The 23,664-nt window shown below is 43.5% G+C and overlaps 1 protein-coding gene across 4 annotated transcripts in view; it reads left to right on the top strand.

The window, feature by feature from the left end:
• ppp1r42 (protein phosphatase 1, regulatory subunit 42) overlaps nt 1-23,664 on the top strand; it is a 231,429-nt gene that overhangs the window by 149,951 nt on the left and 57,814 nt on the right. For 3 of the 4 annotated variants that reach the window (XM_068030917.1, XM_068030913.1, XM_068030914.1), the window contains one exon: nt 9,937-9,985. The exons of the other annotated variant lie outside the window; for it this stretch is intronic. In XM_068030917.1, the coding sequence (XP_067887018.1) occupies nt 9,937-9,985 (49 nt within the window). The remainder of the gene's footprint in view (nt 1-9,936; nt 9,986-23,664) is intronic. 4 annotated transcript variants of the gene reach the window in all.

Here is a 23,664-nt window from a genome sequence, read left to right as displayed (position 1 = left end):
GGCAGAAGCGGTAACAGGTTACTGAGTTGGATGATCAGCCATTATCATCATGAATGGCGGAGCAGGCTCGAAGGGCCGAATGGCCTACTCCTGCTCCTATTTTCTATGTTTCTATGTAATCGGGCATGCTGTATCTCTTGGAGGCCCCCCCCACCCCAGCAGCATGGGCCTGCCCTGCTAAACTAGCCACCTGCCCTTCAGTCTGACCCCCCACCCCCTCTCAACTCCAGTCGGGGGCCCAGCCAATTGTCCCCAGTGAGGCCCAATCCTCACTTATCTTCCTGAAGGGCGATGTCCATTGTCCTTTTCTAGCTGGGTGCAGTCCCAGCATTGGCCACCGATCCCAGTGGCTCTGCTGGAACTGAGGAGCTTCTCTCCTTGGATTGGCCGGCAGCTCATGGAGGGGGACATCCTGCCTCAGAGGGGCAAAGTCCTGACCAAGGTCAATTCAGGGACTGGGCCACACAAAATTGCAGCATAGCTTCCAGGCCTAGTGGAGGCGAGCTTTCCCCTGACCTTTCAGCTGTTGGGCGGGAACACTGCCTCAGCTAAATTCCAACCTCTGTTTTCAGCTCACCTTAATTTGTTACAAAGAGTGATGAGTAATATAGTCAAACCTTTTGCTGTGAATTTGTTTAAAAAGGGTTTTTTCATGATCCTACATTCCTCCTCCTCAAATGTCCAGTGTGACATGACACACTATGACACTTCTAATAGTTGTTTCTTTTCAGGTTTTCCCATCAGTGGTGGTCTTGATATTGTTATATTTGTAATGTTTGTTCCAGATCAGTTAATGTCCCTTTTAAGCCTTGTTAAATGTTCCAGGCAGAGGTGGAATGTTATTTTTTATTTTTATATTCGTTCATGGGATGTGGGCGTTGCATTTATTGCCCATCCCTAATTGCCCTCGAGAAGGTGGTGGTGAGCTGTCTTTTTGAACTGCTACAGTTCTTGGGGTATAGGTACACCCACAGTGCTGTTAGGGAGCTCCAGGATTTTGACCCAGCAATAGTGAAGTAACGGTGATATAGTTCCAAGTCAGGATGGTGTGATGACCAAATTTAATAACACATTTGAGCAAGTTGGATCTACGCACATTATTTACAAGCACTATGGTAGCAACATGCTCTAACAATATTCATTAAGCATACTACTTAACTACTTCTACTCTACAATGAACTATTAATCGCCTACAATTAATTATAGCTGAACTGAGTCACATAGTGGTATAATTGTTCTTTTAGCTCATTAGCAGTATTCTAACAGATACATTTCCTATTTAAGTGCTTATCCTAATAGGCAACTAATGAATATACTTGAGAAGGAAATATCCTTATCGACTTCTCATAATTTGCCCCTTACTAAACAAACTATTGTTAATATGTGTGTAGATTGGCACCTGTAGATCACCTCACTCAATGATATCCCTTACCTGTTTTGGAGCATCACTGCTAATTCTAATCTATTAGCACATACGTACATCCAATTCAGGCAACAGATTATAATACTGACAAAGAAAAATCATAATAAATTATATGGAAAGATATAGTTTTCCATATCCTCAATAAATCTGAACTTAAAATATTCTCCAGCTCCCCCTTTATCCCTTTCCATCTTGTGAATAGTTCTTATTTCTCCCTAACCCTTAATTGTACCAATCCAAATTTTGTATCACTTTTACTTTAATTTTGCTCCTTCTGACCTTTACCAGTTTGTTTAATTCTATCCTGATTGTTTTAAAGTTGGTTTCACTATCCAATATGTGTCAATGCATTGATGATTTAAAATGTTGCCTCACTCTGCCATCATTTCCTGTATTATTTGTCAAGTAGCTCATAGCATCAAGTCAAACATGGGCAAGGAAACCTCCTGCTGATTACCACCTACTGCCCCCCACCTCAGCTGATGAATCAGGGTTTCTCCATATTGATCAATCAGGGTACAGAATGGACTCTGGGTGGGGGACTTCTGTGTCCATCACCAAGAGTGGCTTAGTAGCACTACTACTGACTAAGCTGGCTGAGTCCTAAAGGACATAGCTGCTAGACTGGGTCTGCAGCAGGTGGTGAGGAAATCAACAAGAGGGAAAAAAACTACTTGACCTTGTCCTCACCAGTCTACCTGTCGCAGATACAGTCTGCAGATACAGATACTGTCCATGACAGTATTGGTAGGAATGACCACTGCACAGTCCTTGTGGAGATGAAGTCCCGTCTTCACATTGAGGATATCCACCATCGCTTTCTGTGGCACTACCACCATGCTAAATAGGATAGACTTTAAACAGATCGAGCAGCTCAAAACTGGGCATCCATGAGGCGCTGTGGGCCATCAGCAGCAGAATTGTATTCAACCACAATCTGTAACCTCATGGCCCAGCATATCCCCCACTCTACCATTATCATCAAGCTGGGGGCCAACCCTAGTGTAATGAAGAGTGCAGGAGGGCATGCCAGGACCACCACCAGGCATACCTAAAATTGACGTGTCAGCCTGGTGAAGCTACAACACAGGACTATTTGCATGCCAAACAGCAGAAGCAACATGCGATAGGCAGGGCTGAGCGATCCCACAACCAACAGTTCAGATCTAACCTCTGCAATTCTGCCACATTCAGTCACGAATGGTGGTGGACAATTAAACAACTAACTGGAGGGTGAGGCTCCACAAATATCCCCATCTTCAATGATGGGGGAGCCCAGCAGATCAGTGCAAAAGACAAGGCTGAAGCATTTGCAACAATCTTCAGCCAAGAGTGCAGAGCGGATAATTCATCTCGGTCTTCTCCTGAGGCCCCCAGCATTACATTTACCTGGAGACTGGAGCGGCAGCTGGCGGACCTGGGAGGAGGCTGATCCAGAGCGGGAACTGAAAAAGAGAGAGCGGGGCTCGAGGCTCTCAGTTACCTGGAGACTGGAGCGGCGGCAGGCGGACTTGGGAGGAGGCTAATCCGGTGCGGCGGATGGTTCTCTCGCTCTGTCTGTGTCTCCGTTTGCTGAGATTCGAAAGAAGGGGAAAACAAACTTAGTGACATCATGCGAAATCTGCAAGGTGATTGGTTGGATAAGTAACAGCTGTTAGTGCATTTAAATAGCTTTAAAAAAAGGAAAGTTTTTTTGAAAAAACTTCAAATGATTGTAGTACTACTAAAGTGTGTTTTTTTAAATTACTGTAATTTATTACAGACTTTAGACTGTAGTGGGTATTATTTGAAGTAGAACAAGGTCCCTACTGTAATTAGTATTTTTTAGAGGGAGTAACTAATTAACCTAAAGGTAAGTCATGGTAGGAGAGCTTGCACCCGTGATATGCTCCTCCTGTGCTATGTTGGAGATCAGGGACGCTTCCAGTGTCCCTGATGACCATGTATACAGGAAGTGTATCCATCTGCAGCTACTGGCTACCCGCATTACAGAGCTGGAGCTGCGGGTGGATACACTGTGGAGCATCCGCGATGCTGAGGATGTCGTGGATAGCATGTTTCGCGAGGTGGTCACACTGCAGGTAATGGCTGCAGAGGCAGAAAAGGGATGGGTGATCACCAGGCAGAGTAGTAGGCGCAGGCAGGTAATGCAGGAGTCCCCTGTGGCCATCCCCCTCTCAAACAGATATACCGCTTAGGATACTGTTCGGGGGGGGGGGGTGCGTGGCCTCCCAGGGGAAAGCAGCAACAGCCAAGCTCGTGGCACCAAGAATGGCTCTGCTGCACAGCTGGGGAGGAAAAGTAGTGGAAGAGCTATAGTGATAGGGGATTCTATCGGAAGGGGTACAGATAGGCGTTTCTGTGACCGCAAACGTGACTGCAGGATGGTATGTCGCCTCCCTGGTGCGAGGGTCAAGGATGCCATGGAGCGGCTGCAGGACATTCTGAAGGGGGAGGGTGAGCAGTCAGAGGTCATGGTATACATTGGTACAAATGACTTAGGTAGAAAGAGGGATGAGGTCCTGAAACAAGAATTTAGGGAGCGAGGTAGCAGATTAAAAAGCAAGACCTCAAAGGTTGTAATCTCTGGATTGCTCCCAGTGCCACGTGCTAGTGAGTATAGGAATAGGAGGATAGAGCAGATGAATGCGTGGCTCAGGAGATGATGCAGGAGGGAGGGCTTTAGTTTCCTGGATCACTGGGTCTATTTCTGGCAAAGGTGGGACCTGTACAAGTTGGACGGGTTGCACCTAAACTGGAAGGGGACCAACATCCTTGTTGGGAGGTTTGCTAGTGCTGTTGGGGAGGGGTTTAAACTAATTTGGCAGGGGGATGGGATACAGAGTGGAGGTACAGTAGGGGGTGATGCACAGTCAAATATAGAAGAGAAACTGAGTCAGTCTGGAAGGCAGAGCAAATAAAGAACTGTTCAGGCACAAGGGAAAAATGCAAGGCTGGATTGCATCTATTTTAATGCAAGGAGCCTTACTAGTAAGGCAGATGAGTTGAGGGCATTGATTAGCTCATGGGATTATGATATTATTGCTATCACAGAGACATGGTTGAGGGAGGGGCAGGACTGGCAACTCAGTATTCCAGGGTATAGAATTTTCAGGCGTGACAGGGGAGGGGATAAAAGAGGAGGTGGCATTGCACTGTTGATCAAGGAGTCAATTACTGCAGTAAGGAGGGATGATATCTTAGAAGGTTCCTCAAATGTAGCCATATGGGTAGAACTTAAAAACAAAAAGGGGGCAATCACTTGGCTGGGTGTGTACTACAGGCCTCCAAACAGTCAGGAAGAAATAGAGGAGCAGATATGTTGGCAAATCTCAGAGAGGTGTAAAAATAATAGGGTGATAACAGTAAGGGATTTCAACTTCCCGAATATCAACTGGGATAGTCTTAGTGCAAAAGGCTTAAAGGGGGCAGAATTCTTAAAAAGCATACAAGAGAGCTTTTTGAGCCAGTACAGAGAAAGTCTTACAAGTGAAGGGGCAGTACTGGACCTAATCCTAGGGAATGAAGCTGGACAAGTGGTAAAAGTGTCAGTGGGGGAGCATTTCGGGGATAGTGACCATAACTCTGTAAGATTTAAGGTAGTTATGGAAAAGAACAAAGACGGGCCGGAAATAAAGGTAATGAATTGGGGGAAAGCCGATTTCAATATGATAAAACAAGATCTGGCCAAAGTGGACAGGGAGCAGCTACTTGTAGGCAAGTCTACATCAGAGCAGTGGGAATCATTCAAAGAGGAAATATTGAGAGTTCAGAGCCAACATGTACCCGTTAATGTGAAGGGTAGGACCAACAAGTCCAGGGAACCCTTGATGTCAAGGGATATAGAAGATTGGATCAGGAAAAAAAAGGAGGCTTATGGCAGATTCGGAGCGCTGAAAAAAGCGGAGGCGCAAGAGGAGTATAGAAAGTGTAGGGGGGGTACTTAAAAAAAAAAAGTAATTAGGAAAGCAAAGAGAGGACATGAAAAAACACTGGTGGGCAAGATAAAGGAAAATCCTAAGGCATTTTATAAGTATATTAAGGGCAAGAGGATAATCAGGGAAAGAGTAGGGCCCATTATGGACCAAAGTGGCAATCTGTTTGTGGAGCCAGAGGGCATAGGTGAGGTTTTAAATTATTACTTTTCATCTGTGTTCACTATGGAGAAGCATAGGTGTAGAGATCAGGGAGGAGGATTGTGATATACTTGAACATATTAGCATTGAAAGGGAGGATGTATTAGCTGTTTTAGCGGGCTTAAAAGTGGATAAATCTCCAGGACCAGATGAGATGTATCCCAGGCTGTTATGTGAGGCAAGGGAGGAGAAAGCAAGGGCTCCGACACAAATTTTCAAATCCTCTCTGGCCACAGGAGAGGTACCAGAGGACTGGAGGACAGCAAATGTGATAATTATTCAAGAAGGGTAGCAGGGATAAACCAGGTAATTACAGGCCGGTGAGTCTAACATCAGTGGTTGGGAAACTATTGGAAAAAATTCTGAGGGATAGGATTAATCTCCACTTGGAGAGGCAGGGATTAATCAGAAATAGTCAGCATGGCTTTGTCAGGGGGAGATCGTGTCGAGCTAACTTGATTGAATATTTCGAAGAGGTGACTAGACGTGTAGATGAGGATAAAGCAGTTGATGTAGTCTACATGGACTTCAGTAAGGCTTTTGATAAGGTCTCACATGGGAGACTGGTTAAGAAGGTAAGAGCCCATAAGATCCAGGGCAAATTGGTTCCAAAATTGGCTTCGTGGCAGGAGGCAGAGGGTAATAGTCGAGGGCTGTTTTTGCCAGTGGAAGCCTGTGACTAGTGGTGTACCACAGAGATCGGTGCTGGGACCCTTGCTGTTTATAGTGTACATTAATAATTTAGACGTGAATATAGGAGTATGATCAGTAACTTCGCAGGTGACACAAAAATTGGTGGTGCCATAAATAGTGAGGAGGAAAGCCTTAGATTACAGGACGATATAGATGGGCTGGTAAGATGGGCGGAACAGTGGCAAATGGAATTTAAACCTGAGAAGTGTGAGGTGATCCCTTTTGTGAGGACTAGCAAGGCAAGGGAATGGTTGGTAGGACCCTAGGAAGTACAGAAGGTCAGAGGGACCTTGGTGTACTTGTCCATAGATCACTGAATGCAACAGCACAGGTAGATAAGGTGGTTAGGAAGGCATATGGGATATTTGCCTTTATTAGCTGAGGCACAGAATATAAGAGCAGGGAGGTAATGATGGAGTTGTATAAAACGCTAGTTAGGCCACAGTTGGAGTACTGTGTACAGTTCTGGACATCACACTATAAGAAGGATGTGATTGCACTGGAGAGGGTGCAGAGGAGATTCACCAGGATGTTGCCTGGGCTGGAGCATTTCAGCTATGAAGAGAGACTGAAAAGGCTAGGGTTGTTTTCCTTACAGCAGAGAAGGCTGAGGGGGGACATGATTGAGGTATGGAGGAAGTTTTATGAGGGGCACTGATAGGTTAGATAGAAAGAAACTTTTTCCCTTAGCAGAGGGGTCAATAACCAGGGGGCATAGATTTAAGTTAAGGGGCATGAGGTTTAGAGGGGATTTGAGGAAAGATTTTTTCACCCAGAGGGTGGTTGGAATCTGGAACGCACTGCCTGAAGAGGTGGTTGAGGCAGGAACCCTCACAACATTTAAGAAGTATATAGATGAGCACTTGAAACACCATAGCACACAAGGCTACGGGCCAAGTGCTGGAAAATGGGATTATAACTGTTAGGTGCTTGATGGCCGGCAGAGACACGACGGGCTGAAGGGCCTGTTTCTGTGCTGTATAACTCTATGACTGTATTATAGATGTCAGTCTTCAGCCAATCTGATTCACTCCATGTGATATAAAGAAACAGCTGAAGGCACTGGACACTGCAAAGCCTATGGACCATGACAACATTCCAGCAATAGTACTGAATACTTGTGCTCCAGAACTAGCCACGCCTCTAGCTAAGCCAATCCAGTACAGCTAAGACACTGGCATCTACCCGGCAATGTGGAAAATTGCCCAAGCATGTCCTGTACACAGAAACCAGGACAAATCCAACCTGGCCAATTACCTCCCTATCAGGCTACTCTCGATCATAGGTGAAGTGATGGAAGGGTTCGTCAACAGTGCTATCAAGTGGCACTTGCTCAGCAATAACCTGCTCACTGACGATCAGTTTGGGTTCCGCCAGGGCCACTCAACTCCTGACCTCATTACAGCCTTGTTCCAAACTTGGACAAAAGAGCTGACCTCCAGAGGTGAGGTGACAGTGACTGCCCTTGACGTCAAGGCAGCATTTGACTGAGTGAGGCATTAAGGAGCCCTAGCAAAACTGGAGTCAATGGGAATCAGGGGGAAAACTCTCCACTGGTTGGAGTCATACCTAGCACAAAGGAAGATGGTTGTGGTTGTTGCAGGTCAATTACCGCAGTCCCAGGCCATCACTACAGGAGTTCCTCAGGGCAGTTTCCTCGGCTCAAGCATCTTCAGCTCTTCATCAATGACTTTGCCTCCATCATAAGATCAGAAATGGGGATGTTCACTGATGATTGCACAATGTTCAGATACTGAAGCAGCCCGTGTCCAGGTGCAGCACGACCTGGACAACATCCAGGCTTGGGCTGATAAGTGGCAAGTAACATTCGGGCCACACATGTGCCAGGCAATGACCATCTCAAACAAGAGAGAATCTAACCATCTACCCTTGTTGTTCAGTGGCATTACCATTGATGAATCCCCCACTATCAGTATCCTGGGGATAACCATTGACCAGGAACTGAACTGGACCAGCTACGTAAATGCTGTGGCTACAAGAGCAGGCTGGGAAATCTGCAATGAGACCTCCTGACTCCCCAAAGCCTGTCCACCATCTACAAGGCACAATTCAGGAGTGTGATGGAATACTCTCGCTTGCCTGGATGGGTGCAGCTGCAGCATCACTCAAGAAGCTCGACACCATCAAGAAAAAAGCAGCCTGCTTGAATGGCACCCCATCTACCACCTTCAACATTCACTCCCTCCACCACCGATGCACAATAGCAGCAGTGAGTAGCATCTACAAATGCATTGCAGCAACTCACCAAGGCTCCTTAGAGAGCACCTTCCAAACCTGTGACCTCTACCACCTAGAAGAATAAGGGCAGCAGATGCATGGGAACACCACCACGTGCAAGTTCCCCTCCAAGCCACACACCATCTTGACTTGGAACTATATCGCCGTTCCTTCACTGTCGCTGAGTAAAAATCCTGGAACTCCCTTTCTAACAGCACTGTGGGTGTATCTACACCCCAAGGACTGCAAAGGTTTAAGAAGGCAGCTCACCATCACCTTCTCAACGGCAATTAGGGATGGACAATAAATCTGTCATCCTTACCTGGTTTGACCTGTAATTCCAGCCCCACAGCAATGTGGTTGAGTCTTAAATGCCCTCTGTTCAAGAAGGTAGCTCACCAGCTTCTCAACGGCAATTAGTGATGGGCAACAAATGCTGGCCTAGCCAGTGACACCCACGTCCCACAAACGAATAAAAAAGTCATGGGTAATTTAGTTAAGCTTTTTGCTGTGAATTTGTTTTAAAAAGTTTTTCCTGTCCTACACCATCTCCACATCTTCACTTCTCTCTCTTCTAAGGCCCGCTTCGACCAATTTTTTGTCATCCCTCCTAAAATCTCCATTCTTTGTTTGCGTAACTCTGAAGCACTTTGGGATGTTTTTCTACATTAATGCCACAATCTAAAGTTTTTTAAAATCAGATTTTAAGATGAAAGCAGGAGAATTGCATTTCAATATTACAATTTGTGTTACTTACATAAATAAATCATTTTTAGAAGTGCCTTCGGCAGCATTGATACTACTCAGCAGAAACACCAAAAAGAGTATGAAGAAAAGTAGAGAATAAAATGAAAGCAGAATCTCCAGTTTAAGATGGGACAAATAGCCTCTTTCTGTGCTGTAATTTCTTTGATGAGGTGCAACTATACATTTAAGATGGACATTAGCTCATTTATTTTACACAAAACCTCTGCTGTGTTGAGCAATTTAAATCAGCTAACCAATCTGATGAAGAATCCAAAGAGCTTTGCTTATTTCACAATGAAACAAAACAACATTTATAATATAACTCCCAATCCTGGAGGAGATTTCTGCATGTGCCATATATATAATGGCCATGTGAACCAATACTGTGTGCTACTGTTGTTGCAATAATTCATTTGCATTACCATTCACTATTCCCATCTGGGATATACGCCTGTATTGTATATACACCAATTTACCACATCTTTTTTTTGTGTGTCAAACTTAGTCAAATCTGAGGACTATAAAATGTGTACTATATAACTATGCTGGAGTCTGATTAAATGTGCACAATCATTGACTCTTCTATGTTTTGAGTTAAGGTGCTTTGGCAATGCAACTATTCTCCCACTTAATTCAGTGTGAGATTCCAGTAATAACCCACTAGACCAAGAAATCCCATATTTGCTTTTTTCCTTATAGGCCAGAACCAGTCAGATTTTTGTTGCTGCCTTCTAACATGGTGACCAAGGTACAGTACTTCAGCCATACGGATGAGACGCATTTCAGGTTTTACTGTACTATGATTTTGGATATATTAATACAATATTGGTAATGTGTTCCAAATCTTAAAATAAGATCATAATGGATTTAACAGTTTAATAATGCTGTTAGATTGTTGTGATATGTTGCACAGTTGCTTTTTCTCTTATCTTGTGAACATACTAGTTTGCTGTTCTATTGTTTCAAAATGTTCTTGTGTTTTAAGATAAAAGTTGTTGAAAGTTATTTTGATCTTAATTTTGGATTTATCTCTAGGTTCGATACTATATACCCGCGTTATATTTAGTTTGTTAGGACATTTTACATTACTATAAACACGCTAGTACTTAAATAATTTATGCTGGAACTCAGATTATTAATAATAAATATTAATATTAGAAAGTCGTGTCTAGTTTTGGTCCCATCACATGGTTGGTGATAGAGAGGCCCTGGAAAAGATTCACAGAAGGACCATTAGGCTGTTACCTATGTTAGAAGCCCTTAGATCCCACAATAAGATTAGAGAGCTTAAGTACATTTACTGTGGCGTTTGGCATGGCTCAGTTGGTAGCACTGTCGCCTCTAAGTCAGAAGGTCAGCATCCTAGTTACACTCCAGGGACCTAAGCACATAATCTAGAACTACAAAACTCAAATTCTGGAGTCATAGTCATTTATAGCTCAGAAGGAGGCCATTCAGCCCATCGAGTCCATGCCGGCACTCCACGGAGCAATCCAGTCAGTCCCAGTCCCTCGCTCGATCCCCATAGCCCTGCAAATTTATTTCCTTCAATTGCCCATGCAATTTCCTTTTGAGATCATTGTCTCTGTTTCCACCATCCTCGTGAGCAGTGAGTTCCAGATTATTACCATCCACTAGATAAAAAATGTTTTCCTCATAGTCCCCCTGTATCTCTTGCCCAAAACCTTCAATTTGTGTCCCCTAGTCCTTGTACCATTAGTTACTGTGGACAGTTTTTCCTGTCTAACTTATTTATGCCTGTCATGATCTTGAACACCTCTATTAAATCTCCCCACAATCTCCTTTGCTCTAAGGAGAACAACCCCAGCTTTTCCAGCCTAACCTTGTAACTAAAATACCCCATCCCCGGAACCATTCTGGTAAATCTCCTCTGCACCCTCTCAAGGACCCTCACATCCTTCCTGAAGTGTGGTGTCCAGAACTGGACACAGTACTCCAGCTGGGGCCTAACCAGAGCTTTATAAAGGTCCAGTATAATTTCCCTGCTGGAATCTATAATAAAGGATGTGGTAACAGGACACTTAGAAAATACTGGTAGGATTGGGCAGATTGGGCATGGATTTATGAAAGAGAAATCATATTTAATGGACCTGTTAGAGTTTTTTGTGGATGTAATTAGCAGAATAGACAAGGGGGAACCAGTGGATGTGGTATATTTAGATTTTCAGAAAGCTTTTGATTAGGTCCCACACAAGAGGTTAGTAAACAAAATTAGAGCATATAGGATTGGGGTGGAATATACTGGCATGGATTGAGAACTGGTTAATGGACAGAAAACAGAAAGTAGGAATAAATTGGTTATTTTCGGATTGGCAGGCTATGACTAGTGGGGTACCATAAGGATCAGTGCTTGGGACCCAGCTATTCACAATCTATATCAATGATTTGGATGTGGGGATTAAATGTAATGTTTCCAAGTTTGTAGATGACACAAAACTAGGTGGAAGTGTGAGTTGTGAGGATGATGCAAAGACACTTCAAGGGGATTTGGTGAGGCTAAGCGAGTGGGCAAAAATTTGGCATATGGAATACAATGTGGAGAAATGTGAGGTTATCCACTTTGGTAGGAAAAACAGAAATACCGAGTATTTCTTAAATGGTGAGAGGCTGGGAAGTGTTGCATTTCAAAGGTACTTGGATGTCCTAGTTCATGAGTCACTGAAAGCTAACATGCAGGTACAGCAAGCAATTAAGAAGGCAAATGGTATGTTGACCTTCAGTACAAAAGGATTTGAGTACAGGAGTAAAGATGTCTTACTACAATTATATAGGACCTTGGTGAGACCACACTTGGAGTATTGTGTGCCGTTTTGGTCTCCTTATTTAAGGAAAGATATACTTGCCATAGAGGGAGTGCAATGAAAGTTCACCAAACTAATTCCTGGGATGGAGGGATTGTCCTATGAGGGAAGATTAAATAGACTGGGCCTTTATTCTCTGGAGTTAAGAAGAATGAGAGGTGATCTCATTCAAACATACAACATTCTGATGAATGTTCTGATGAAGGGTCATTGACCTGAAATGATAACTCTGCTTCTCCCTCCACAGCACAGTGGCGCAGTGGTTAGCACCGCAGCCTCACAGCTCCAGGGACTCGGGTTCGATTCTGGGTACTGCCTGTGCGGAGTTTGCAAGTTCTCCCTGTGTCTGCGTGGGTTTCCTCCGGGTGCTCCGGTTTCCTCCCACATGCCAAAGACTTGCAGGTTAATAGGTTAATTGGCCATTATAAATTGCCCCTAGTATAGGTAGGTGGTAGGGAAATATATAGGGACAGGTGGGGATGTGATAGGAATATGGGATTAATGTAGGATTAGTATAAATGGGTGGTTGATGGTCGGCACAGACTCGGTGGGCCGAAGGGCCTGTTTCAGTGCTGTATCTCTAAACTAAAAAAAAAGATGTTGCCAGGCCTGCTGAGTATTTCCAGCATTTCTTGTTTTTATTTCAGATTTCCAGCATCTGCAGTATTTTGCTTTTATACAACATTCTTACAGGGCTCAACAGGGTTGATGCAGGAAGGATGTTCCCCTGGCTGGGGAGTCCAGAACCAGGGAAAACCAGAATCAAGGAAAACCCGAAAATGTTTTATCAGTACATTAAGAGCAAGAGGAAAGGGTAGGGCCTATCAGAGATGTACAGGCGAACTTATGCGTGGATGCAGAAGATGTGGGCACGGTTCTTAATGAGTTTTTTGTCTCTGTCTTCACAAAGGAGAGGGTTGATGCAAACATTGTTGTTAAAGAGGAGGAGTGTGAATTATTAGATACAGCAAGCATAATGAGAGAGAAAGTGCTTGAGGGTCTGACATCCCTGAAAGTGGATAAATCACCTGGACCGGATGGATTGCATCCCAGATTGTTAAAGGAAGCCAGGGAGGAAATAGCAGATGCTCTGAAGATCATCTTCAAATCCTCACTAGATGCAAGTGAGGTACCAGATGATTGGAGGTCTGCGAATGTTGTACCATTATTTAAAAAGGGTGCAAGGGATAAGCCAGGTAATTATAGGCCAGTCAGTCTGGCCTCGGTGGGTAAATTGTTAGAATCAATTCTGAGGGACAGGATAAACTGTCACTTAGAAAGGCATCGATTAATTAGGGATAGTCAGCATGGATTTGTTAGAAGAAGGTCATGTCATACTAACTTGATTGAGTTTTTTGAGGAAGTGACAAGGAGGATTGATGAGGGTAGTGCAGTGGATGTGGTTTATATGGATTTTAGTAAGGCATTTGACAAGATCCCACATGGCAGACTGCTCAGTAAAATGAAAGCCCATGGGATACAGGGGAAGGTGACAGGTTGGATCCAGAATTGGCTCAGGGACAGGAAACAAAGGGTAGTAGTCGATGGATGTTTTTATGAATAGAAAGCGGTTTTCAGTGGTTCCACAGGGCCCAGTGTTGGGTCCCATGCTGTTTGTGGTATATATTAATGATCTGGACTTAAATGTGGGTGGTATGATTGAGAAATTTGCTGATGACACAAAAATTGGCCGTGTAGTTAATATTGAGGAGGAAAACCGTGGACTACAGAATGATATCAATGTTTTGATTGAGTGGGCGGAAAAGTGGCAAATGGAATTCAATCCAGAGAAGTGTGAGGTATTACCTTTGGGGAGGACAAATAAAGTGAGGGAATATACAATAAACGGGAGGATATTGAGAGGGGTAGAAGAAGTGAGAGTGAAGTGCATGTCCACAGGTCCCTGAAGGTGGCAGGACAGGTCAATAAAGTGGTGAAGAAGGCATGTGGATTGCTTTCCTTTATTGGCCGAGATATAGAGTGCAAAAGCAGGGATGTGATGCTGGAACTATATAGAGCGTTGGTTAGGCCACAGCTGGAGTATTGCGTGCAATTCTGGTCACCATATTACAGAAAAGACATAATTGCTCTGGAGAGCGTACAGAGGAGATTTACAAAAATATTGCCAGGGCTTGAAGGTTGCAGCTATGAGGAAAGATTGGATAGGCTAGGGTTGTTTTCCCTGGAACTGAGGAGGCTGAAGGGTGACTTGATCGAGGTGTACAAAATTATGAGGGGCCTAGATAAAGTGGACAGGAAGGACCTGTTTCCCCTGGCAGTGAGGTCAATTACCAGGGGACACTGATTTAAGATGATTGGTAGAAGGATTAGAGGGTACATGAGGGGAAACTTTCTCATCCAGTGGGTTGGGGGGTGTCTGGAATTCGCTGCCAGGACTGGTGGTGGAGGCAAAGACTCTCAATTCTTTTAAAAGGTAGCTGGACATGTACCTGAAGTGCTGTAACCTGCAAGGCTATGGACCAGGTGCTGAAAGGTGGGATTACTTTGGGTGGATAGTTTATTCGGCCAGTGCAAACACGATGGGCTGAATGGCCTCCTTCTGTGCTGTACTTTTTCTATGGTTCTATGGTTCAGGGGACACAGTCTCAGAATAAGAGGCAGGCCATTTAGGACCTAGATGAGGGGGAATTTCTTCACTCAGAGGGTGAAGAAATTTGGAATTCTCGACCCCAGAGTGCTGTGGAGGCTCAGTTATTGAGTCTGAGATCAATAGATTTCTACATATTAAAAACATCAAAGGTTACAGGGATAGTGCAGGAAAATGGTGTTGCGGTAGATCAGCCATGATCTCATTGAATGGCAGAGCGGGCTCAAAGGGCTCAATGGCCTACTCCTGCTCCTATTTCTTATGTTATTATGTACTCAATGCCTCTATTTATGAAGCCCAAGATGTCATATGCTTTACTGACCACTCAATATGTCCTGCCACCTTCAAAGATCTATGCACATGCACCCCCAAGGTCCCTCTGTTACTGCACACTCTATTTTTTATTTATTTATTTAGAGATACAGCACTGAAACAGGCCCTTCGGCCCACCGAGTCTGTGCCGACCATCAACCACCCATTTATACTAATCCTACATTAATCCCATATTCCTACCACATCCCCACAATTCCCCTACCACCTACCTATACTAGGGGCAATTTACAATGGCCAATTTACCTATCAATCTGCAAGTCTTTGGCTGTGGGAGGAAACCGGAGCACCCGGCGAAAACCCACGCAGTCACAGGGAGAACTTGCAAACTCTGCACAGGCAGTACCCAGAATCGAACCCAGGTCGCTGGAGCTGTGAGGCTGCGGTGCTAACCACTGCGCCATTAGGTATATATTGCTTCTCCCTATTCCTTCTGTCAAAATGTATCTCCTCACACTTGTCAGTATTAAATTCCATCTACCACCTATCTGCCCATTCTGATAGCCTATCCATGTCCTGTTGTAGGCAGTTCATATCATCCTAACAATTTGTCACACCTCCAGGTTTGGTGTCATCCGCAAATTTTGAGGTTCTACTCTGTATTCCAAGATCCAAGTCATTTATATATAGCAAAAAAGCAGTGGTCCCAGCACTGATCATTGTCTACCATCCTCCAGTCTGAAAAACAACCATTTACTGTGACTCGCTGTTTTCTGTCCTTTAGCCAATTTTTTATCCAATTGGACACTGACCCTCCTATTCCACGAACCTGAATTTTGTTATCCACCCTTTTATGTGGTACTTTATCAAATGCTTTCGCAAAATCCATCTAAACAACATCCACCACATTCCCTTCATCAACCTCCTCTGTTAATTAATGAATTAATTCATTGGACATCAAGAAAAAAACCTTTTGATCATCAAAATTAAATGAGCATAGCTGGAAATAATTCCATAACAAAGTTGAATGCAAAGTTTCCCCGGAAGTATCATTCACTATATCTAATATTCTTTAATTAGTAATGAATTATCTTGTTAGCTTCACTGAGTGAAATTTATCATATTTTGCTATTGCCTGTTCATTAGATATTGAAAACACTTGGCCTTAATCTGTTACAATAGAAGATTCAGATGCAAGTAACTTCATAATTCACATGAACAAAATTCAGTTTAAATTACTTTGAATCTCAAGATTGTGTTATGCCTTGTAACATATGGGGAAATTTAAACTGCTTCCCCCGCCGCCCATCTTGCCCCAAACCTGCTGACTGCAATTTTAAATTACAGGCACCAAGGACACTAGTCTGAAACAGGCAGGGTTTTTCTTGAAGTGTGCAGATGCATGTTGAAGCTAACAAGAGGAGAATCAGCAGGAGAAAAAGCCCTTCCAGGTAAGTTTATTTCCTTCCTTTGTGGACCCAGGAGGAGCACTGCTGCTCCTACAAGCTCCACAATGGAAGTGTGGGCCTCCTCTCCCCAGACTTTTTTTTCTCCACTTATCCTTCTAAACCTACCCTCCAAAATGCTGAGTACCCAGAAACCCTGTTTCCCACTTCATCTCAATACTTATCATGGGCCCAGCTGCCAGCCTCTGAGACAGTTGATTTTTAATAGTCAGCCAATTGCTTCCAGATGCAGAGGTAATCAATGGCTGCTTAACATAATGGGTCAACAAAACCAATGTATAATAGATTTGGTATCTAGCAGATCATTGAATCTGATTAATAACCTGATGTGTACACTTGAATTGAAGTTAGATTTGATCCAAAGGTTAAACCCAAAAATAACACAGATGTGCAAGATATTGAAAAGACAGTTTAGGGCTACAGAAAGAATTTTAGGGACGATAATATGAGCTGCAGAACTAGAAAGTAAAGAAAACATGAAATGTCACCAACAGTTGTTCATGCTCAGAAAATATGGGATACCAGCCACCAGTATGTAAATGAGATTCGGCTGTTAAAATCTGGGCTGGGCCTCCCACAGCCACTCCTGCACAGGCTGGCTAGTTTCCTGCCCAGGACTTAAAAATACCCCCCAGTCTCCAATATCTATTGTTGTAATATATACATGTAAAGCAGTTAGTCAATATTTAATCATTAAATAATTGCATAAGTAATAAAGACCTGATAATTGAGGTGAGGTGAGAGTGACTGCTCTTGACATCAAGGCAGCATTTGACCGTGTATAGCATCAAGGAGGCCTAGCAAAACTGGAGTCAATGGGAATTGGGGAAAAACTCTCCACTGGTTGGAGTCATACCTAGCACAAAGGAAGATGGTTGTGGTTGTTGGAGGTCAATCATCTCAGCCCCAGGACATCACTGCAAGACTTCCTCAGGGTAGTGGCCTAGGCCCGGCCATCTTCAGCTGCTTCATCAATGACCTTCCCTCCATCATAAGGTCAGAAGTGGGGATGTTCGCTGATGATTGCACAATGTTCAGCACCATTCGCGATTCCTCAGCAACTGAAGCAGTCTGTATTCATATGCAACAAGACCCGGACAACATTCAGGCTTGGGCTGTTAAGTGGCAAGTTACACTCGCACCACACAAGTGCCAGGCAATGACCATCTCAAACAAGAGAAAATCCAACCATCTCCCCTTGACATTCAATGGCATTACCATCGCTGAATCCTCCACTATCAACATCCTGGAGGTTACCATTGACCTGAAACTGAACTGGACCAACCATATAAATACTGTGGCTACCAGAGCAGGTCAGAGGCTAGGAATTCTACAGCGAGTAATTCACCTCCTGACTCCCCAAAGCCTGTCCACCATCTACTAGGCACAATTCAGGAGTGTGATGGAATACTGTCCACTTGCTTGAATGAGTGCAGCTCCAGCACCACTTAAGAAGCTCGACTTGAACAGAGTGCTGAGAATTGATGAGATGAGGGAGTTAGGTGAGGAGGGGAAGGATGTGCTCCTTTGCTTTTTCTAACTTATTCACCCTGTATGATTTGGTTCTTACTCTACTGCAGGGGAAGAAACTTGCTGTTTGGTGAGTATCTGGTAAGTGGTTAAGGTCTATTCTATTCCTAAAGTTGAAAATAGTACAGGAACTGGTGGTAAGGTTAACAAAATATATAGAAAAGTAAAATAAATAATTGAATAAAACAAATTAAGTAGTTAATTAAAACACATTAGGGATGGCAGGACAGATGATGTGTCACAGCCGCAGCATGTGGGAATTCCTGGATGCCAGTGTGATCCAGGGCAAACACATCTGCAGTAAGTATTTGCGGCTTGAGGAGCTTCAGCTGAGAGTCACTGAGTTGGAGGCCGAGCTGCAGGCACTGCGACACATCAGGGAGGGGGAAAGTTACCTGGATACTGTGTACCAGGATGTGGTCACACCCCTTAGGATAGGGACTTCTGATTTGATCAGTGGTCAGGAACAGGAGAGTGTGGCTACAGCTGAGGCAGGTAAAGAGTCCCAGAAGGCAGGAGTGCAGAAGCCTCAGCCTTTGCAATTGTCCAACAGATTTGAGGTTCTTTCAGCTTGTTTGGATGAGAGTGGAGGCAGCAGGGTGGATGAGCTAACTGACCATGGCACGCTGGTACAGGAAGCCATTCAAGTGGGGAGAGCAAAAAGTATTGTCGTGGTAGCAGGGGACAGTATAATGAGGGGGATTGATACTGTTCTCTACAGCAAAGAGCGAGAGTCCTGAAGGCTATGTTGCCTGCCTGGTGCCAGGGTTTGGGACATCTGCTCAGGGCTGGAGAGGAATTTACAGTGGGAAGGGCAGGATCCAGTTGTCGTGGTCCATGTAGGTAGCAATGACATAGGCAGGACAAAGGAGGAGCCTCTGCATAGTCAGTATGAGGAGCCTGGCACAAAATTAAGAAGCCAAACCTCAAAGGTAATAATCTCTGGATTATTACCTCAGCCACGTGCAAATTGGCATAGGACAAATAAGATGAGAACAATGAATGTGTGGCTCAAAGACTGGTGTGGTAGAAGTGCGTTCCGGTTCATGGGGCAGTGGCACCAGTACTGGGCAAAGTGGGGGCTATATCTTTGGGACGATCTACACCTGAACTGTGCTGGGGCGAGTGTTCTAGCGAGCTGTATAACTAGGGAAGTAGAGAGGGTTTTAAACTAAATAGTGGGGCACAAGGGATTAAATTTGGGAAGATGTGGTAAATCAAAGAAACATAGAAAATAGGAGCAGGAGTAGGCCATTCGGCCCTTCAAGCCTCCGCCATTCATTATGATCATGGCTGATCATCCAACTCAGTAGCCTGTTCCCACTTTTCCCCCCTATCCTTTGATCCCTTTCGCCGCAAGAGCTATATTTAACTCCTTCTTGAAAATACAATGTTTTGACCTCAACTGCTTTCTGTGGTGCGAATTCCACAGGCTCACATCTCTCTAGGTGAAGTAATTTCTCCTCATCTCAGTCCTGAAAGGCTTACCCCGTATCCTTAGACTATGACCCCTGGTTCTGGACTCCCCCACCATCGAGAACATCCTTCCTGCATCTACCCTGTCAAGTCCTGTTAGAATTTTATAGGTTTCTATGAGATCCCCCCTCACACTTCTGAACTCCAGCGAATCTAATCCTAATCGACTCAATCTCTCCTCATACGTTAGTCCTGCCATCCCAGGAATCAATCTGGTAAACCTTCGTTGCACTCCCTCTATAGCAAGAACATCCTTCCTCAGATAAGGAGACCAAAACTGCACACAACATTCCAGGTGTGGCCTCACCAAGGCCCTGTATAATTGCAGCAGGACATCCCTGCTCCTGTACTCGAAGCCTCTCGCTATGAAGGCCAACATACCATTTGCCTTTTTTACCGCCTGTTGCACCTGCAAGAGTAGAGACAAGGCAAGAGAGAAAGGTATTAATATGGGACATGATAAACAGACTGTGACAGAAAGGGACAGAGTGTACAAATCTAAGGGTAAATCAGCAGTTAAGGCCAGACGCTACAAAAATAATAAAAGGACAAAACTAAAGGCTCTGTATCTTGATGCACGTAACATTTGAATCAAAACAGATGAACTGAGAGCGCAAATAGAAATAAATAAGTATGATCTGATAGCCATTACAGAGACATGGCTGCAGGATGACATAGATTGGGACCTAAATATTGAAGGGTACATGACATTTAGGAAGGTCTGGAAGCTAGGAAAAGGTGGAAGGGTGGCTCTGTTAATTAATGATGGTATTAACACAATAGAGAGGGATGACCTAAGTTCAGGAAACCAGGGTGTAGAAGCTGTTTGGATAGAGATGAGAAATGGTAAAGGCAATAAGTCAGTCGTGTTAGTGATGTAAAGGCCCCCTAACAGTAACCACATGGTAGGATAGAATATAAAGGATGAAATAATGGGAGCTTGTCAGAAAGGTACGCCGATAATCATGGGGGTTTTTAATTTACATATCGCTGGAAAAATCAGATAGGCAAAGGTAGCCTTGATGAGGAGTTCATAGAATGTTTTCGGGATACTTTCTGAGAACAGCACATTCTGGAGCCAACCAGAGAGCAGGCTATACTAGACCTGGTATTGTGCAGCAAGATAGGATTAATTAATGACCTCATAGTGAAGGCACACCTAGGTAGTGGTGATCATAATATGATTGAATTTTACATTCAGTTTGAGTGAGAGAAGATGGGTCCAAGAATAGTATTTGAAACTTAAATAAGGGCAATTATGAGGGCATGAATGCAGAGCTAGCTAAAGTGAACTGGCAAATTAGGTTAAGGGATAGGTCAATAGAGATGCAGTGGCAGACATTTAAGGGGATATTTCAGAATACACAGAATAGATACATTCCACGAGAAAGAAAAATTCCAAAGGGAAGGATCCACTATCCTTGGTTAACTAAAAAAAATTAAAGATAGTATCAAGTTTAAAGAAAAAGCATTTAATTCCGCAAAGGTGGGTGCAGGTCAGAAGATTGAAATATAAAAAACAGCAAAGAATGACTAAAAGATCGATAGGGAAGGAAAAATTAGAGTACAAGAGAAAGCTAGCTAGAAATATAAAAACAGATAGTAAGAGTTTCCATAGATATTTAAAAAAGAAAAGTTAACAAAGTGAGCGTTGGCCATATAGAAAGTGAGTCGAGGGAATTAATAAGGGAAAATACGGAGCTGGCAGATGAATTGAACAGGTATTTTGCATCGTTCTTCACTATAGAGGATGCAAGTAACATCCCAATATTAGCTGTAAATCAGAAAATGGAAGGGAGGGAAGAATTCAAGAAATTTACAATCGCAGGGAAGTGATACTGAGCAAATTGTTGGACCTGTGGGCTGACAAGTCCCCGGGTCCTGATGGACTTCATCCTAGGGTCCTAAATGAAGTGGCTAGTGAGATAGGTTATGCATTAGTTTTAATTTTCCAAATTTCCCTCGATTCGGGGAGGGTCCATTAGATTGGAAAATAGGACGGAGACAGCAGGAAACTACAGGCCACTTAGCTTAACATCTGTCTTAACGAAAATGTAAGAAGCTGTTATTAAAGACATTATAGCAGGGCACTTAGAAAATGTGAAGGTAATCAGGCAGAGTCAACATGGTTTTGTGAAAGGGAAATCATGTTTAACCAATTTATTGGAATTCTTTGAAAAAGTAACATATGCTATGGATAAAAGGGAACCGGTGAATGTAATGTATTTAAATTTCCCGAAGAAATTTGTTAATCTGCCAAATCAAAGGTTATTTCAGAAAATAAAAGCTCATGGTATAGGGTGTAACATATTGGCATGGATAGAGGATTGGCTAGCTAACAGGAAACAGAGTAGGCATAAATGGATCATTTTGTGTCATAGGGATCAGTGCTGGGGCCTCAACTTTTTACAATTTATATAAATGATTTGGATGAAAGGACTGAAGGTATGGTTGCAAAATTTGCTGATGACCCAAAGATAGGTAGGAAAGTAAGTTGTGAAGAGGACATAAGGAGGCTACAAAAGGATATAGATAGGTTAAATGAGTGGGCAAAGATCTGGCAAATGGAGTATAATGTGGGAAGATGTGAAATTGTCCATTTTGGCAGGAAGAATAAAAAAGAAGCATATTATCTAAATGGTGAGAGATTGCAGAGCTCTGAGGTGCAGAGGGATCTGGGTGTCCTAGTGCATGAATCACAAGAAGTTATTATGCAGGTACAGCAAGTAATTAGGAAAGCTAATAGAATGTTATCGTTTATTGCAAAGGAAATTGAATACAAAAGTAGGATGGTTATGCTCCAGCTATACAGGGCATTGGTGAGACCACATCTGGAGTACTGTGTACAGTATTGGTCTCCTTATTTAAGGAAGGATGTAAATGCGTTGGAAGCAGTTCAGAGAAGATTTACTCGACTAATACCTGGAATGGGTGGCTTGTCTTATGAGGAAAGGTTGGACAGGCTAGGCTTGTATCCACTGCAGTTTATAAAAGTAAGAGGCGACTTGATTGAAACATATAAGATCCTGAAGGGTCTTGACAGGGTGGATGTGGAAAGGATGTTTCCCCTTGTGGGAGGCTCTAGAACTAGGGGTCACTATCTAAAAATAAGTGTTCACCCATTTAAGACAGAGATAAGGAGAAATTTTTTCTCTCAGATGGTCGTGAGTCTTTAGAGCTCTCTTCCTCAAAAGGCAGTGGAAGCAGAGTCTTCAAATATTTTTAAGGCCGAGGTAGATAGATTCTTGATAAGCAAAGGGGTGAAAGGTTATCAGGAGTTGGCGGGAATGTGGAGTTATGGTTCCAATCAGATCAGCCATGATCTTACTAAATGGCGGAGCAGGCTCAAGGGGCCAAGTGGCCTGCTTCTGCTCCTAATTCGTATGTTTGTATGTAATTATTTTCGTATCATCCAGGACAAAGTAGCCCGCTTGATCGGCACCCCATTCACCACCTACTCCTTTCACCACTGACACACAGTGGCTGCAGTGTGTACCATCTACAAGGTGCACAGCAGCAACTCACCAAGGGTCCTTCGACACCACCTACCAAACCTGCAACCTCTACCACCTAGAAGGGCAAAGGTAGCAGATGCATTGCCTCCAAGCCACACACCATCCTGACTTGGAGCTATATCACCATTCCTTCACTGTCGCTGGGTCAAAATCCTGGAGCTCCCTTCCTAACAACACTGTGGGTTAACCTACACCACCTGCACTGCAGCGGTTCAAGAAGGCGGCTCACCACCACCTTTTCAAGGTAATTAAGGATGGGCAATAAATGCTGGTCTAGCCAGCGACAAATAAAAAAAAAGTTTGTTTTTTACTTATCCATTCCACTCCCTTTGGCCTTACACCATTAAACCTTTTGTCATTTAGTCTCTCTTGCGCTCCACCCTATCACAGAACCTTCCCTATATTTTTCTTCCTACACTCCCCCCTTTCACTTGCACAAACCATATTGCATTTCTAACTTTTCCCAGTTCTAATGAAACGTCACAGACCTGAAACTTTAACTCTGTTTCTCTCTCCCCAGGTGCTGCCAGACCTGCTAAGTAATTCCAGCATTTAATGTTTTTATTTTACTTATTTCTGTTAATATAAAAGTTGTTGCAGGTTATTTCAATTTTAAATTTTTATCTTCCTGTTACATAGAAACAAACTAAAGTAGGAAAGTATCAGAGCATTTCAGAAAGCAAAATGCAAAATTTATACATCAAAGTAATAAATTACAGTACAAGAAAGTGTAATTTGGT

This window comes from Heterodontus francisci, chromosome 5, assembly GCF_036365525.1.
Source record: "Heterodontus francisci isolate sHetFra1 chromosome 5, sHetFra1.hap1, whole genome shotgun sequence".
Classification (NCBI taxonomy): Eukaryota; Metazoa; Chordata; class Chondrichthyes; order Heterodontiformes; family Heterodontidae; genus Heterodontus; species Heterodontus francisci.
Note: the sequence above shows the minus strand (reverse complement) of the source record. Positions and strands in the feature narration are given on the sequence as shown.